General features: G+C 42.3%; 1 protein-coding gene across 4 annotated transcripts in view; it reads left to right on the forward strand.

Moving 5' to 3' along the window:
* DYNC1I1 (dynein cytoplasmic 1 intermediate chain 1) overlaps nucleotides 1-18,597 on the forward strand; it is a 180,476-nt gene that overhangs the window by 132,084 nt on the left and 29,795 nt on the right. For all 4 annotated transcript variants that reach the window (XM_075704604.1, XM_075704606.1, XM_075704605.1 and 1 more), the window contains 3 exons: nucleotides 1,875-1,988; nucleotides 4,772-4,905; nucleotides 7,564-7,708. In XM_075704604.1, coding sequence (XP_075560719.1) covers nucleotides 1,875-1,988; nucleotides 4,772-4,905; nucleotides 7,564-7,708 — 393 coding nt within the window. The remainder of the gene's footprint in view (nucleotides 1-1,874; nucleotides 1,989-4,771; nucleotides 4,906-7,563; nucleotides 7,709-18,597) is intronic.

The raw sequence follows: 18,597 nt of genomic DNA on the forward strand, positions 1-18,597 counted from the left end.
AACCTCTTGCATGATGATTTCATTTCCAAAATAAATAAAAGCAAGCTGGCAGCGACCCTTTGAAAGGAAGGATCCTGTTTAGACTTTCTGTTACGTACAGTTGGTTGTCTTTTTCATCCATTTTCCTTACATCTTTTCATTTCTGCCGTGAGTTTTATTGTGCGTGAAATTGAAGGCTGGTAGCCCTGATTAAAGCCAGACCTGGCACACTGAGGTGCTGCTGGAAAGACATGGCTCGTTCTCTCCCTCCCCCCTAAATATTCTAGATACTCCACTGCTTGCTTTCGGTTCCTTGCATCCACTCTGTCCCTCTCTGTTTGGACTACTGGAGGTCAAACACCCATGAAAAAATAGGTCTATGCTTATTTCACACATCACTATGTGCTAGCCATGTTTAGCACTGGGGTCATTAGCTCACCACTAAGCAGCAAGAAGGTCTGTTGTACAAGGATCATAGCATGAGACACATGTGAGGGACAGACTGGGGTTCCTTTGATGATCTGAGGGAAACCAGGTGACTGACAATCTTGAGAGAAAGAGAAAATCAAATTGCATCAAAATGAACCTTGTGACTTACTGGTGTGCACAGGTGGCCTCCGAGCACAAGGTACCATTTCAGCAACAGTTGCTGAGTCCAACTTTGGTGTGTGCACACACACTGTGCATTCAGATGCTGCCCTTTTTGCACTTAGGGAGGGGGCATTTACTGGGCCTGCTCAGGTATCGAACCTGAGAGCTAGCCAGTGCTCTGAAGATTTCTGCTTTTCCTTACTGACTGGGTAGGTGACCTGCAGCTGGATCTTAAAGTAGTCTAAAATAAGTGGTAGTTCTGCCATTCCTTTCAGCAGGAGTGAATGCTATGTTTCTAACCCTACATGGAGTCAGTTTAGAAGCTCTATAGGGATCTCTTTTAAGTTGGTCCTAATTTTCTTTAAATAAGGAAAGTATTAGTGAAAAGTATTTTTTCTTCCTGGAGATGCAGGTCTTCTATTCATCAGCAAAAGAGGCAGAAAAATACAATTTTTCTTTGCTTGACTTGTGTATATGTCTTACCCTTAATTCAGCAGTATCACTTGTACTGGTCAAAGGAAATTACATCTTATTGTTCAGTCTGACTGATTTTTCACTCTGGAGATTGCTGAACTTGAACCATCCCTCATATGTCACTATTGGATACCAGATGACGCTTTAGGCTCAAAATGTTACCAGGTTCCTTGGAAAAGGAATAGGCCAAGTTTCAAAGTTTCATTATTGCATACTAAGTGGAATTCGGCCTCCATGGAATGACTATGCTATGGTGAACCAGGTGTAACACCCTAAATTTAGTCACTCCACATTTATAATGACAGATTTAAAAAGGTATATTGGCCAATGCTGGAGAATGATGATGGACTTGTTCATGTTTTTCAACTGGAGTACATTTGCAAATATTTAGCATGCAAGCCAAATTCTGGAAAAGTTCAAGTTTTATGCAGCTGTTTTCTTGAATAAAGTTTTCATTTTGAGTCCATTTGGACAATTTGCCTCTTTCTGCTGGTTATTTTCAGTGTCAAAAGCCATCAGTAGAATGATACATGTCCCTGTGGGTGAAATCTCATCCACATAATTCAGTATTTTCACAGCATTACTCAGCTGCGTTGTTTTATTATGAGGAAAATGAAACTTTGAAAACATTTCCGCCTCCATAACATACCTCTTAAAATTTAAATTAAAAATAAACACAACAATTCCTATCTGGCAAAAGCTGAGTCCTGTATTTTCCAGGCTTTATGTGGCTACTTAATCATTCTTTAAAGTAAGGTATGAGACATTAGAAATTTGTCTGTGAAGATGTGAGAATGGCTCTCTGATTTCCAGTGTTAATGTGTTTTCAGCATCCTGTGTATTGTGTGAATGTAGTTGGAACACAGAATGCGCACAATCTCATTACCGTCTCTACGGATGGCAAAATGTGCTCCTGGAGCCTGGACATGCTCTCAACTCCACAGGTGTGTTTGTTTTCACCTATACAGGGGAAAAAAAGCACCTTCGGTAGAGCAGGATACCTGCTTAATGGAACATAGCTCCTAAAAGCCAAACCTCACATCCTATACAAACTAAACCCAATGGATGCACTTGAAAGAGTACAGCTTGCTTCCAGCAGTCTCTGCTAAGAGCCAAAACCCATTTCCTTTACCACAAATCATGTAATTATTGTAATACGTTAATACATAGGTCAGTTTCAAGTGAAAATGAAATAATCCATTTTAAAGCACAGTAATTACAGAAGTCGCCTGTGGTATAAATTGTACTTACTCTACAGCATTGTTTAACAAATATAGACTAGATTGCACTGCTGCTGAACACACCCTAGGCACTATGGGTTTCCAAGGCACACAGTCAGAAAGCTTACTTTGCTGCCTGCCTTCAGTAGCCAAAGGAACAAACAATGCAAATCAGAAGTTTTAGAACTAATTTCCCCCCTCCGGAATGTTTGCTACTATTGTCTCCCCCCTGCCCCCCCCACCCCCCCTTTGTATCAGAAATGAAAGGAAACCCAGGAAAATTGTCCAAACCACTAGTGATTATAATAATGGAAACTAAAGAAAGAATCTGATGCTGAAAAAGGTCTGTAGGAAGCATCTTTTAAGTGTTATCTTCTGGAGTAGTACATTTTCTATTCCAATGTATCACTCATTTTTTATACATAATTTCTTAAAAAAAAATTTAATATCATTTTTACTAAGCATAATGGGATCTTGTTTCAAAATGCTGTGTAGAAACTCCTCTTAATGATTCCATTAATCATCCATTAGCCACGCATTAATGTGCAATTAATATCAAATTATTTGCTTTTCAGTGTTGACACAAGAGGTGGGACTCCTCTATCCTAACCTTAGCAATCTAAAAGTTAGGTCCATGTCAAGTCTAAGCTAGTAATTTGAGTTCCCTTTACAGTTAATGTAGAGAGAGAGACTGGACACTTCTGGAGGACAAGTCATCCCATCCCAGTGTGAAATACGATTTCAGATACCCACCCTGGGGTACAGAACTGTCAAATCTTAGGATGGAAGGGGCTTCTGGAATTCACCCCATCTACTCCCCTACTCAAAGTGAGGCCAACTTCAAAGTTAGATCATGTTGCTCATGCTCATCTGATGGGTCTGGTAGTTGTGTCCTGGGACTATGAGAAGTCAATACGCTTCTGGAATAGAAGTGGAGGCATCTAAAATGGCCCAGACATCTATGTTTAGGCACCTGAATCCCTTCCCCAGTTTCTCACTTAAACATGAAGAAGATAAATCCCATCCTTATGTATTCACTTACTGGAATACTAAGTTTTGAAGCAGAGGTTTGTGAACATCTCAGTTCTGGTACTTCATCACTCAGATGGAATTCCCCTGCTCCAAAACTGGCTTTCAACAAGGATGGGAACACGCCCCACATTACGCTGAAGTTTGGCACATGGCTCATGTTGATCTAGAAAAGAAAGACACAGGACTTGACGTCAAGCTACATGCCATAGCTTTAAATTGGGAGGAGTAGAGTGTTGCTGATGTGTGTCAGTCTGAAACTTTCCTAAGACACAGATCCAGAGCACCCGTGTACAGCCATGGTGTAGGCACTGGGAGAAGAGAGTCCACCACAGTATCTGGCCATGTCTCCACAGAGACACTAAACAATGATCACACCCCAGAAGATTTTCACAGAAATATATGGTCCACAGGTGCTCTGCCAGTGCATTTTCCAGGTCTTGTTTTCCTTTTTAATAGAACCAAATGTAAAGTAGAACCAAAGAAAAGTATAAACCAAGCAAAAGTATTTCTCTATGCAGCCCTCTCTTCTCACAGGGATGCACACTTTCTTTAGCTACAGCAAAAAGCCCTTCTGAGAAAAACGCTGCAGGCTTTGGCCCTGGAAGAATAGCAGCTTAGACATTTTAAACATAGAAAACCTACCCACTTAAATAACTAAAAATGAAAATTGCTAAATCGTTCAGCCCCTTTGTGGATTCTTGGGTTACACCATTTAGGCTGAACAACCAAAAAGTTGTGCAAAATCTGCTCGAAGCATATGCATCTTGCAATGGCCACAAACTGCTCATGCTGGTTGTACTTGCAATAGCAAAAATGGGCATGCTGATTTACTTTGAAATATAGATACCAAAAGAAAATATGCTTGCTGTTTTGTAGCTTGATGGTGGAGTCTAGAGAAAGTGTTTATGGTTACCTCAGAAAATCCCTGAAAAGCAATGCTTAGAATGGTGGTAGTGACAGGACCCCAACTTTTTTATTTTGTTCTGCAAAGGGACACATGGCACAGTCTGATAAATGCCTCAGGTGCACATGATATTACACATCTTTCCTGACAAACAATTGATTTGAAAAATGTTTGTAAATAGAAGGGTATTGCATGTTTTATTAGAGACTGGGACTGGCAAGCGTAACCATTAAGGTATTATCTTTAGTTTCTGCACCATTAGATGTTAAATTCTCACCTGTCATCTCTGCCTGATTTAAGATGATGTAGCAAAGACCAGTGCCTTCCAGCCACTCTCAAACATGTGACAGGCAGTGGCGGGGATAGCAGGAGCAGTGCATCCTAGTTTGTGACATTGCATCGCAACGTCCTGTGTAGAAACTGAAGTCCTGTGGCTGGGTCAAATGATTTCTTCTCCCCCTCCTGCTACCCTGTGTAACATTTAGAAATTAATTAGGGGGGAAAAAAAAAAAAAAAAACCAGCCAAACAAAAGGATGATCACAGAATAATAACAAAGACCTGTTTTGGTAGGAGAGCATGGAGCTGGCGTACAATAAGTCCAAACCAGTGGCGGTTACAGGAATGGCTTTCCCAACTGGAGATGTCAATAACTTTGTCGTTGGCAGTGAAGAGGGAACAGTCTACACAGCCTGTCGTCATGGAAGGTGATGTTCAGCATTTTGTACTTAAATACCATTGCGTAGCTGTGTTGGCGTGAGGCAGCCAAGTGTATGTGCAGAGTGTTTCATGTTTTTTCTCTTGGATCAACAGTGTCTGTACTATTCTACTTTGAACGACTAGGACAGGAATCACCTGACTTTGAGCATCTGTGCTACAGCCTGTTATACTGGAGTAGTTGCCCCAGGCTCCCTGTGTAGTTGGTGGGAAGCAACGACTGCTCTTAGGGTTTGATTTCCTCTACCTTTTTCAGACATCTGCCTGAAGAAGAGATGACTGGGAACTCAGAAATGCCTCTTTCTCACCTGTGAGGTGAGACAGAGGTCTAGACAGCTAGCTGAGATGTAGGTATCCATGTCTGGGCAGGTCAAATCAGGAAACAGTTTTGTTGCAGGGTAATCAGGCCTAAACCACTCATAAGAGATGGTAATCCACTTTATTTTTTACCATCCTCAGCTCCATCTTCAGTCTCCATGGGCATATATCAGAGAAGAGCGACCATGGGTACATGTGCATGTGAGAAACAGAGCATGTATGTCCTAATGCACAGCCCTCCAGCACCAGGTATCCCCGCACAGCACTGCAGGCTGCGTCCGCGCAGCCAGGCTAAAGACTGAGCCCTGCTGGCCCCCGCTCTCAGTGGGTGGTTTGGACATGCCCACCCTCTCCAGGAGAGCGAGAGGGTCTTGTGGTACATCCAGGAGCCATGCCATACCATTTGCCCTCAGCCTGGGCTGCCGCCTGGTTTACTTGTTAACACGGACGTAGCCGCAGTGTGCCATGTGGGTACGCAAGCTCTGGCTGACGCGCTCCCAGGACTGGTACCCTGTGCTCTCTCACACATGGCGGTCATATCCCTTCCTTGTGTAACCCAGGCTGTAGTTTAATACTGCAAGTTCCTTATTTTGCACCCTATAAATCTGCGGGATGCTAGCGTGCTGTTAGCTTCTGGTAGTAGTTTCATCCTCTGGAATGCTTGAAAGGCTTTTGTAAAGAACAAACTTTTTTCACTGGTAGATTTAAAGCTCACCCCCACACGTCAGTAGTTTGCAATATTCTCTGAATTCATATTTTGTCATATTCTGTGTTTCTGTTGACTAAATAGACATCGATACACTGGTTTAAGATTGTAAGGCTTCTATTACACATTCCTCATGTTGTATAAATAAAGTTTTACATATATTTTGTTCAATATAATTTTTATATTAAAATATTTTTATTTTAGGCTGACCACTGACTGTATTGCAAAATTGTGTCTATTTAGGCATTATACTGATAGGCTGTGTGGCAGCTGATGGTTTGAATTAGTCTTAGGCTGCTAGGATAAATGAAGCATGCCCAAGGACATTTCTCACCTCTGATCTTTCAGACATGCCTGGTTTGTTCCTCACACGAGGAGAAGGGTGCCAGATGCTCTTGTTAGCCCACCTTTTTAGAAAACCTGCTGCTGACCATTGGCAAACGCACTTCTTTTCTGCTCCTGCCTGTCTTTCCGAGAGCTTTTTGCTGTCATCCCCGTTTTATTTCCAGAGGATCCTGTGTCCTTCAGCCCAGCACAGTAGAGAGCCATCTGTTATTCTGGAAAAAGGTGTGTCAAAGCATAGCAGACACACAAGGTGCTCTAGAACTCCCCTTATCCCGCCAACTACATGGCAGACAGATGGGGATAAAGTAAGAGGTGTGCTTTGTACCCAGCACTGCAGAGGCACTGCAGAGCTCAGCCCCTGCTCCAGCACTTGCCACGAGCTCTGGCAGAGGAGCCCAAGAGGCCACACTGTCACGGTCAACAGGAGAGGTGAGGGGACACCATGGCTAGCGACATGAGGGACCAATTTCTTCCAGTGCAGCTCCTCATCCCTTTGGGCATGCTGTATTCACATTGGCACAGGGCTGGCAGCTATTTTTAATGTATTTTCTTCCACTGGCAATTTTTCTATAATGTAACTAAAAGGGTAATTTCATGATTCCCCTCTCTGTATACACTGACAACTGATCCGGTATCATTTGCTTCCAGGAAGAAGAAAACTGCACACATTGTCTGTTACACAGCGTTGTATTTTTCCTTCCTAATAGCTATTCTAGCCTCAGGCTGATGAAATGCACATCTCCCCTTGTTCAAAGTAATGACTGTATGGTACCTGATCACAGCAACAGTTCCTTCACTTTTTGTGAAAAAGGATTTGCTTCCTAGTGACTCAATTGACTGCTGTGGAAAGATATTTTACAGAAATAAGAGAAAAAGAATTGCTTACGATAGGTCATTAACATATTTGCATTTTTATTTTAATGGTTATTCCTTGTGATAATGGCTTACTCAGAGGCATAAGCTACAGTATAATTATAATTTAGAAGTATTTTATAATTATACATAAATGTTATTTCAAGCTACAGTAGTAGACAGTGTATGTAAAAGTGAGTAAGGTGAGTCTTCAGAAGTAAGAGAAAGTCTCCCTGTGCTGGATCCTGAGCATTAATTGTGCCCACAGCAGTAAACCTCTGCAGGCAAAGGCCTTACTGAAAGGAGAGAGATTTACAGATTAAATGGAACTTTAAAAGGAAGCAGGAGCCTAAGAGTAAAGAAAAATTATGTTAAATCACCAGATGTTAAATCACTCTCTGAATGCAAATGTCTCTTCTTCCTGCAGTAAAGCTGGCATTGGTGAAATTTTTGAAGGCCACCAAGGACCTGTCACAGGAATCAATTGTCACATGGCAGTGGGTCCAATTGACTTTTCCCATCTCTTTGTCACATCATCATTTGACTGGACAGTCAAGTTGTGGACCACAAAGGTGAGAAATCCGAGCTGAGGTGGGATGGGTAATACTGCTTGTGAAAATGCCATTGTCAGAAATACTTCAATATTGTCTGTATCAAGTCCTAAGAATCAATTAATTGAAAGGCTGTGTTTAGAATAGGCATAGTGATAAAATTATAAGTAAAATATATACCTAGTGTAACTGTGTCAACCATATTTGCCCTGGAGCGTACCCTGCCCTTTAAAGGTAGCTTCAGCTGGCCTGCACTTCAGTATTAACCCTAGTGCTGAGCAATTTCACTAGGCAAGGAGATCAGGACGTCTTGTACAGCAAGTCATCAAACAATCCATCCAGCACTCCCTGTGCAGGCTAAATTGCAAGGCTAATACTATGTACCGTGGTGGTGCAGCAGCAGGAACACTTTCTTCTGATGAAGCAACAGGGGAAGCACATGTACAACTTAATGCAATCAATATCACTCGTGAAATTCATTGCTGTAGAAGGTTGTGATAGCCAAAAAGTATAAATTGTCCCAATGACATTAGACACTGATGGCTGGAAGCAGGGAGGAAATACATGCTGCAACTTACATTCATGACCACCATGGATCTGTTGCTGACTACTCTATGGCCGTGTCCCTTTGACCTCTTGCAGGGAGAGCACTATGAACAGCAGAAATTAATGCACAGTCCTATGAAGCTCTGAAACCCCAGCACCCCATAGAACTGTATGAATATAGGGTAATGACAGCATGAGTGAAAACTGACTAAACAGACCAACCTGTTTCATTGTACAGGCTGAGTGAAACATGAGAATGAGAGGTAAAATCCTAATTATATAAGACATCTAAACAGTTATTTTTGTGATACACCAGAGTAGAGAACCGCCTTCCAAATGCCAGGCTTTTGTCTTAACCGTGTCTTTATGCCTGCATTTGGTTCACATCTTGAGCTGCATCTGGCAGAGTTCCAGTACTAGAAGCTGACCCCAGTCAGGAAGTTTCTGAGCATGTGTTCCTCCAAGACATCAGGACTTGGAGATACTAGGACAGATGCACAGCAAATACAGAAGTGATCAGAAGGGCTCACGTGACAGCCTTGTGCTGGAAACAGAAGCAGTTACCTAGATAATAACTTGAATCAGCTTCCATAGTAGCGTCACAATGCATTTGTTAGCGGCCTGACCCAATATGCATGCTAATTAACAGGTATCTTTTCCTGATCAACAGTGACCGCAGCTGACGGTTTTGTCTTGAGCATTACATTTTAGGAAACTTGTTATGAGAAAGGTGTATGATTTACCTAATTCGCGTGTAACCATATACATCAGTGGACCCAGCCTTAACCAATGCAGAAGTGGTCCAGGGGAGTGGTCATGGGCAGGCTGGAATGGGTCTGGGATGGGTCCTGGGTGGTAAACGTTAGAAAGGGCTGCAGGATAACCAAGTGATGGAGACCTTAGGTGTTAGCTGTTTGGGGCTGTTCGGTGTCTGAGGTAAGGGAGTCCTGGACAGTGGTAACTGGTGGCAAGGGAATATTGGAGGGTTGAAGTTGAAGCTGAGTAAGGGGGAAAGAATTTGTGGGGACTGGGGGGAAAATGAAAGGCAGGTACTGAATTCCGAATATACATGTCCAGAAAAGTCCAGGATGAGTATCTGACCCTCAGCTTGAGGTTGAGTATGGCAATAAGGGTCTCATACATCTGCAGCTTAAATGAAATTATATTAAGGGATAATAAGGCCTGGTTTTTATTCTAAACTCCTGGGACTTCAGAAGTTAGCAGTAACACTAACACAGCATATTTTGGGCACAAAGACACTGCAGTTAGCAGTACACAGTTACCCTTGTGGAAGAATTCAGTGCCAAAATGGTTAGGTCAGATTCTGTTCAATACAGTCAGCTTCCAAAGAACCAAACCATTTAAATTTCTAATAGCTATCAAGCTGTGGCTCACTTGGCAAGAGGGGCTTCCTGAAAAAGCTGTTTTGACCTAGCTGATGTGAGCTGTGATGTGCATGTGACACACTACAGCACCACTCAGAGCTGGAAGCTGCGTTGCTGTATTGGATCGCTTGCTTTCTTCTGGAGCAGGTTTGAGCAGTAGCAGCCCCGGGCTGCTGCGCTGCCAGCCACTGCCCTGTGCAGACATCCTCTGAGACACTAGACAAGTTCTTGAACTGTGATGAATGTTTTCTTTTTCTTCCAGTTTGACTCCAGCAGAAGTTTCTTTCCATACTGCCTGGATAATTCTCTTGGCTGGAGCTATTACATATTTGTTTCTCTTTGTTCAGTTCCCATAGTCAGGGCCTGGTCAGTCAGTGGACTTTGAATAAATCCATCAGCATGTTTGATACTCTGAAAAAAAAAGTGGATTGATATGAAGCATTGAGTGCTACTGCTGGTTTATGAGAGTTTACTCAGAATTGTTTTATTCCTTTGGTTTCTTATTTGTAAATTCAATCTCTCTATCAGCATCCAATGCCATGTTGCTTTCCTGCTCCACCAGTGTTGTCTACTTAATCCTGTGCACATTATCCTCTTTGGTCATGAAATTCAATTCCTTTCTGTTTCACAGGTTCAGAGTCAATGTCCAATTGCAAAGTGAACCATAAAAGCTCTGTGTTTGTATTGTCTATTGATGTTGTGTAGCACCCTGGCGTGCTTACAAGAAAGGCACTTTCATAGCAGGCATTTGACCGATGGATTGAAAGCACCATCTCCCTTGAAAACTCTGGCTTGACATTTTATAATCTGGTTTTGTGGTTAACACGTTTTCTATCCAAAGGCAGTTCAACCAGGTGACTGAGAATAAGGTTTTCACTAACGGAAGAATGAAGGTTTTGTAGATAACACTAATACAAGGTTCACATTATCTCCCATCATATTAGCCAATAATTAGATCCCTGGGTGAATAGTAAGCAACCAAAAGCAACAAGACAAGAAAAGGAATTTGCAAAGATAGTCACTTGATAGCCAGGGCATTACCTGGTTCCTGATGAAGTCAATAGGGCTTTCAACTCAAACTGATGCTACACCATGTAAGCAAGTCTTGGATGCAGAGCTGTCAAAGGGAAGTCTTGATGTGAAGTGTCTGCGGAGCTCTGCCCTTAATTAGGTATTGTCTGTACGATGCTTTGAAGAGGTAAAGTGCTAAGTGGAAATGCTAAGTGTTGTTAATTAATTAAGCACTAAGCCTCATGAATGAATAGCATGAGGTTAAATAATGAAATGTAAGTATTGTTATTATTACAGCAATTGCTGTTTGGAGTGCAAATTTTTAGATATTGTGTCAAGGGACAGGAGCTAGCTTGGAATTGTTAAAGCATAGCAAAACATAAGCTAGTTTCAGCTAAAGCCTAGAAGATGGCTTGTTTGCTGCTGAGGGAGTTAATAAAGGTCTGGACAGAGAGCTGGATTTTGTTAGCTCTTTCATCCTTCACATGTCTCCTTTTATCTCTTACCCTTCCACTGAGGGGAGGTGCTAATGACTGTTTTTCTCCTCTTGCATCTATGCCTAAGTCATGCTCAGATGGGCAGCTGACTAGAAGAGAGATTGGAATAACTGTAACAGCACTGCTCTATCCCCATCCATGCTTACCTCCCTCTTTGCCTAATGTTTAAGTAACAGTGGTGAGTGCCATAATCAGGAGGGACAGAGGTGAGTACGCTGTAGTAGGACTACCACGTAACCATTAGCAAGGACAAATTGAGCCAGAGGATGCGTGCCTTCAGTGACAGACTACCTACTTTTGTGTCTGTGCTCAGTTTTGCCTTACTAGCATGTGCATCAATGGTAGCTCCTTCCTAGTCCCTCTCCTTTGTCTTCTCTTATGCTCTTCACATGCTGCTTTTCTCTTTTGGTGTCCTGTGTTGTTCCAGTCTGCAGTCTGTTGTGCTTTTTGAGAAACCATGTTTTAAACAGCAAAAATTCACATTTCTTTGCTATGTGCTTTCACATACATTTCTGCACCCTCACTATCTTATGCCTATCTGTTTGCTGATTAACTTGGTGTGACCCAGTCCTCCTGACGCTTGCAGTAAATTATTTTACCTTGTACTTTCATATACCTTCCTATCTGTATATAACTTCAAACTCCAGTGGTTTTAATTTGGTGTAGATGTTGAAGACTGTCTCCTTAGAGGTCAACCTAAAGTCTATCAGTAGAACAATGCAAAGAAGCATGTGGTGGTGGTGGTGGTGGTGCTAAAGATAGGTGCCTCTAGCCCCCCCCAGTCCCCTTCCCTAAAAGCCTGGCTGATAGGATCTGATAGGATCAACTTGATAGACCAAACTTATTGTGATGGAAAATGGTGTCGCAGAATGAATCAGAGCATTACGTGATTGTGTGGATTAGTCACCAAGAAAACAATGCACTCACAAATGGGCAATTTTTGAAGTTTACTAAAAACAGGGCCAGGTTGTCACCTTTTTTAAGATTAAGTACTTACTATTTTTTACATTACAAATACCATGTATCAAGCTACCTGGTTACTGGCTCAGATTTTTTTCTGGTATAATTTCAATCACATTAAGTGGGTGAGTGAGAGCCTCTTGTGTGACGGATAGCATTGCTTGAAGTTAAAGATCCAAATAGAAATGTAGTCAAACATGTAGTCATGATAAAAGGACAGTAAAATTAGTGAATAACGTGGTGAATTCTCCCTCATGAGAATTGTTTTAACTGTAATTGGAAATGCTGGAGTCAATGACTTGATTTAGTGAAGTCCCGTGGCAGGTGATTACAGTGGATCACAGATCAGAGACACTGATGTTAGTGGTTAATGGTATATAGCATTCCCCTGCCTTACGGAAGATGTTCCTGTTCCAGTGAATATGCAGCTGTTTACAAAGAGTGTAGGAGCTCTGTAAGAGTATCCTGTAAGCCACTGGTTTGGGCACCAAGCCACGCTGCAAAGGTCTGCCTGAGTAGGACTGGAACATGTGTCTTCCCTAAGGGGAGGAGGTGCTGTGATGATCTTGCAGTTTTGCTCTGAGCTGTATCTTGTGCCTATGAACAGCTCTGGTTTCACTGAAAGTAGGATCTTCTCAGAATAAAGCTTTGATTTTAATGTGCTGATGCTTCCTGATGAAAACCAGTTTTGCCCACTTGGGGCCAGCCCTACTTTCCCAGTCTGTAACAGGATCAGACTGGTCCCCGACAGTGAAATGGACTGGTGAAATGCCGAGGTTACTCATGTACCTTATCTTGCATACACTTAAGTGTAGATGAGAGCTGGACTTAGTGAAATTTAGAAAGTATCACTACTTTCAATCTTGAACCTGTTCATTCTTAATGTTATTTTCTAAGCTTTCCTAAATCCTTTGGGCCATATTCAGTCTCCTCACATTAGCACATGAGGCATTTTAGATGACTTACTGCATACGAAGTTGGATCCTCCTGGATCCTGTATTATTTAGGGCTTCCATACTTTGGTTTCTTATGCAGCCACTGGAAAGAAGTAATTGCAATGCATACATTAGACATCTCTTGGAGGTATCACCATTACTTCCCACCACTGACTATACAGGAGCCCAAGTCTGGCAGATAATCAGTTGTTGGAGCTTTTGATGGCTTTCTTGCATCTGGACAGCCTCAGGTCGTATCTAAACTGGCAGGTGTGGCAGCACTTCTGAGCTCCTGGGTCTGTTTTCTTATTCTGGCTTCTTCCAAACCACTACCAGGAAGGAATCAGCCTCTTTATCCCACACTACACACACAGAGCTATACCTCATTTCTGCAGCCAGAAAAGCTAAGGTACAAGCAGAAGAAAGCCAGGGTGTGCTCTGACCAGATGCTAAATCAAACTATAGGGGTGTCAAGGCCTCTGGCTTTCTGCACCTACCACTCCACTGAACCTGGATACAATCTGTATCTGTCTCTAGTGCCATGGTGGGTGATCTCAAAAGGGCCCAGAGAGTTTAGGGAGGCGTAAAAAAATAACATCAAGAAGAAAAAGAGAAAAAGAAACAATGTATTGTGAGGGAGACCAAAACTTTAGTCTATTTTGGGAGTAGGTGGACTGAATACAGACAGTTCTCCCTGTTTTCCTCTCTCTGTGGAATCCTTTACTAATCCCTCCCTCCCATTGATTTTGGTGGGGCTCAAATGTCTAGCTCAGGGGATGATTTAACCTGTCTTATTTTGGATACCTGGCTAGAATGGTCCCCCCCACTGCTGCATCACAACACAGAGCTCCTTCTTGACTCTGCTCATAAAAGAATCACCTTCCTTTGACAACACTGCATTTCCAGTGCAGGCTTTTCTCTTTGATAAAAGCAATTAAAATGATTAATCTGATTAATCACTGTCCAAATGCTAATTTTATCTGATTATAGGAAAAGACAAAGGGTGATAAAATAGCATGCTGGATTTCATGGAAACGGTCTCTCTGTGGTGTGAGTTCAGAGTTTTGAGTTTTGTCCAAAAACAAGGCAATGAATGAATTTGCTTCAGAGCTCACTTTCTGTCAAAAGGCCAAGCTGACTTGGGGAAGAGGGTGGAGTTGCCTGTTCAGACAGGATTTTTTTAGTTTTTGCCCTTTACCTCTGGAGCCAGAGGTCTGGCTCTCATCCAGCTGTACAAAAAAGAAGATCATGGTATTTTCTAGGTAATTTTAAAGAGCAAAACCAAAGTGAAGTCAGGTGGCTTGAAATCAGCCCCAAGTTCTTCACATGAAATGTTTCTCATGATTTTGGTTTTCGGTGCAGCCATATTTGAAAAGTGATAGGAAAATATTCTTCAGCTGGCCAACATACTTCATTTACTCACGCGAACCATGCTTCTTCTTTGTGAAATGCTTTGTGAAGAATGGTGCGCACACACACATAAAAATAAAACAGTCATCTAAAATACTGAGGCTGTTCTGAAAAACTCAGTGGGCTAAACTCTATTTCAGAAAACCCTAACATAAATCCAGATGTAGCCAGTGAAAGCTTTATTTGCACGTGGAAAGCAGAATTGGATTTCAGGAGCTCGTACAATCTGTACAAAACAAAGTCGTGATTCCCTTTTCCCCTGAAATCAAAATGCAAACCTCCCACTGACTGTTCTGTTGCAGAATTACACTGGAGAATTGGGCTTACATGTAATAGAGAAATATTTCAGGAAAATTATCAATATATAAAGCCCAGGACTTCTTCCCTAATGGAAATTTTCTCCCACCTGCTTCATGCAGCCGTCCTTTCTCTGCTATGTGAGAGACTTTTGTTATGAGTAAAAAAAAGGAACTGTATTCAAAATCCTACAAGATGGAGTCCTCTTCAATAATAATGAGCCTCAAAATCATTGCTTGCTGACCCATGAAAGCTTTGCAGGCATCCTGGTGGCAGCAGCTACAAATACTTATCTTGACTGTTCAGCAGACGGTGCTGTAACATCAGGCCGTGTCAGCCATCCTGCAATGTTCCCCATGCTCCTGCCTGCACTTTCTAGCAGCTGGAACTGCAGCAGCAGAGTCGCTGGAAAGCCTGGTAATTCACCGAGTCCACATGCAATGCTGGGCCATGATGAAGTAGCATTTTCCATTAAGAAGAAAAATTGAATTTTCAGGGGCCTCATATTGAATGTTCCTGTCGGAGTCACAGGGGTGGGAAACAACCCCCTGAAACCACAGCTACATTATCCCACTCCCCTCCTCGCTTCGCAATTTGAGCTAAACTACCTCTTTTTAACAACTTGAGGCCCGAAGCAGGGAGACCAGTCCCATTGACTCCAGCAGGAGTAGGCTCAGGACGTAAATGCATGCCGCTGCCTCTCCTGCATGACAGGAGAGCACTAGCACAGTGATCCAGCTTCTCCCAAAGTATCCCACTCGCTTTCCAGCTCTGCTTCTTGATCCCACCTATGTGGGGTATAACCAGGGAGTGACAACTGGAGGTAGAAGACCAAATCCGCCCTTCTTCAGTGTTTCACTCTGTGTTCAGTGTTTCCTCTGACCAGGATTTGGTGATTCTTCCATCAGTCTAGCAAAACCATACCTGGCTCGTATTTCTCAGCAAGTCCCCCAAGTACTTCTCTGAGAAAAATCCATTAATATAGTAATATAAAGGCAGGAGTATGAACTACAGAACATGTGAATCAGTTTGCTAGGCAGGAACAATAAGACCTTCTATAGTGTTTTGAGCTTCTTAAAAGAAGAAATAGAGCCATCTTTAAAAGTAGGTAGAAATTCCAAAAGAAGATTATAGTATTTCTAAAGAAATCTCGTGACTGAAATGCATAGTTAGTAGGATACGAAGAAGTGCTCGCTTGCTGAAAGTATATTTTAAATAAAAGGTGGAAAACTTGATTAACATTTAGCGATGCAGTCAGCAGTCTGAGGAAATACAGAACAAATGGCAAATACCTGTACAGGCTTCTCCACTGTTGCCATCCGCACTGCATCCAGCTTGATGTGGGTGAGTGGAGCAGGAGGTATTAAACCTCAAGCAGTGGAAACCTGTAAGCACAACTCTCACAAGTGTGGAGTGAGAGGGGGTCCAGATAGGGAATGAAACTGGATGATCTAAAATGAACAAACAAGCATACACCAGCCTGGACAGTAGGAACTGGGAAGAAAAGTGAGCTGGGGAACACTGTCCTCCCTGGTGCCTCACTATAACCCAGTCTGCATATTAGCTTCTTCATAAGATCTTTCTTAAGCCTGTTTTGTAGAGTTTCAAGGCCTTACCTACCTTCTGATGTTTGTAAAGTTCATCTGTGGCAAGCAGATATCATTAATTCATTTAAATTTACATTGGACATCAAGTAATACACATTGATATCAAACTCACTGAAAATAGTTCCTCAGCTAATATGCAGTGAAGAGGAATGCCATACTTTCTGCTTTTTTTCTTCAGAAAGTAAAAAGGTCTTTTTCCATCACGTAACTGGAAAGGCAGGGCAGAAGAGAGCTGGAAGACCAAAGCGAACAACTGAAGTCTAGCAGCACAGCCTGAAGGTGTCACATCTCTGCAGAGGACTTCAAACAGTTAAGGAAGATTAACCAAATAAGCAGTTTACCTGCCAGTATAGCTTCCAGACTACGTCCACAGACCCCAAAAGCTCTACTGTCTGACTTTCTGATGCTCCTGAAAGTCAGGTGATGTCTGACTTGCCAAGTTCTTTTATTTTTTTTCTCCATGCCACAATATTAGACATTAAGATCGGTTCTCATTCAAACTGCCTGTGCCAATCATCAAACCTTTTTTCCTTTGCTTCCTTCTTGTATGCTCACCCATGACACTTTGACTTTGAAGAAAACCACAAAAATGTAATCATCATGTTATCTCCAGACTTGGTCTGCTCTCATAGCCCCTTTCCTTTCGGTCTCACCCTTGTCCCCTCCTCCATCTATAATAATTCCCACATGTTTATGCAAAAATATTGGACTTTCTTTTATTATTGGCAATTAAGAGAGGCAACAGTTTCAGCATCTCCGCAAGAACAATCATTTCTAAAAGTGAACAGTTTTCTGCCTTGACTGTCTGCAACTTCTAGGATGCCAAAAACCAATCAGTGTAGTAGCACTACAGTACTTAAATAAAACAAGGCTGTGAAGAGTGTAGGGATCATTTCCACAGTTTCCACGGTCATTTTTTCCCCCCCTTTTGCTACTGAATCTAAAAGCGAAGCCTGTTCCCTTGCCCAAAAATGCAGTTTAGACTTGATTCAGTGACTTAATAACCATCTGACAGTGAGATGACACAACACGTACATAGGTCATAGCCCAGTGAAGTGTCCTTTGAGCCCCAGAGGCTCACCTGTGATTCAGCACTGACTCTGACTGCCAGAAGGAATTTAAAGACAGGTAAAGGAGCTATTACTCATGTAAGTCAATTTAGGGCACCTCAGTTAGCCAGTAACATTGGGTGGCTAAAGCTGAAGAGCATAAACATCCCCCTTTTGCTTTCCCATTGCCATCCTTGAAGATCTGGCTAGTCCTGGAAAAGGTGGAGCGGTCTGCAAGTTGTGAGTTGTATAGTACCAGGGTCTGTGGGATAATGATACCCTTCGGGGAGAATGCAGACAGGCTTTCCTGAGCCATCAGGGATGTACCTGTAACTAGTGCCTCTGATTTATGGCATCTCGTAACAGTTCCTGGGATTGCTGTAGCTTTTAAAAGCTAGCATAATCTGAGCTAAGTCAAGTCCCACAAGCATAATATTAAAGCAGGAGCTATTGGATTATCCTAAATTATCGTAACTATTAGAAAACAGATTTGGGAGAAACATGGCAGTGCAGAATTGGCAAAATTCCCATGGAGATCAATCAGTCTGAATAAAAACCAGGGCCTCTTAGACTCCATACAAATGGAGAACATGACGGCTTACAAGAGTGGTAGAGCCTTACACACAGCGGAGGACTGACTTCCCGCCACAAGAGGTCTGCACAAGTAACCCCAAACAGCTAACATTTGGTGACCCAGGAAGGAGACTGTTGAAGGAGGAAAGGTCAAAACCAGGGTAAAGCTGATTTGAGGAGTATTTGCCTCAAAATTCCCAGCAGCTTTTAGTTTCTGCTTATACTATCTGCATCTTTTGGGTTGGCCTGGCTAATTGGTAGGACCAGAAAGGAAAAGATGAGCCTGGATTCAGCAAAGTGTCTCTCAAGGTGAAGACTGCGCCTAGCAGCTAGGGTCTACAAAACAGTGAAAGAGCTCAGATCTTAACCTGACTGGAAGTCCCACAAGCTGTGCCCTATCCCAGTTTCTTTTGCATCCCTCTGGTCAGTGTGACACCGTAACACTTGCTTTAAATAAAGACAGCAAAGTTTTGCTTCCTTATGCGTTATCTATGCCACAAGAGATATCTTCCTTTGACACCATTTTGTAGGGGGTTTGTTTTTTTTTTTTAATGAATAAAGGCTATTTATACAATATTTGGTCCCATAGGGGCCAAATTCATAGAATCATAGAATGGTTGGGGTTGGAAGGGACCTTAAA

This window comes from Pelecanus crispus, chromosome 2 (genome assembly GCF_030463565.1).
Source record: "Pelecanus crispus isolate bPelCri1 chromosome 2, bPelCri1.pri, whole genome shotgun sequence".
NCBI lineage: Eukaryota > Metazoa > Chordata > Aves > Pelecaniformes > Pelecanidae > Pelecanus > Pelecanus crispus.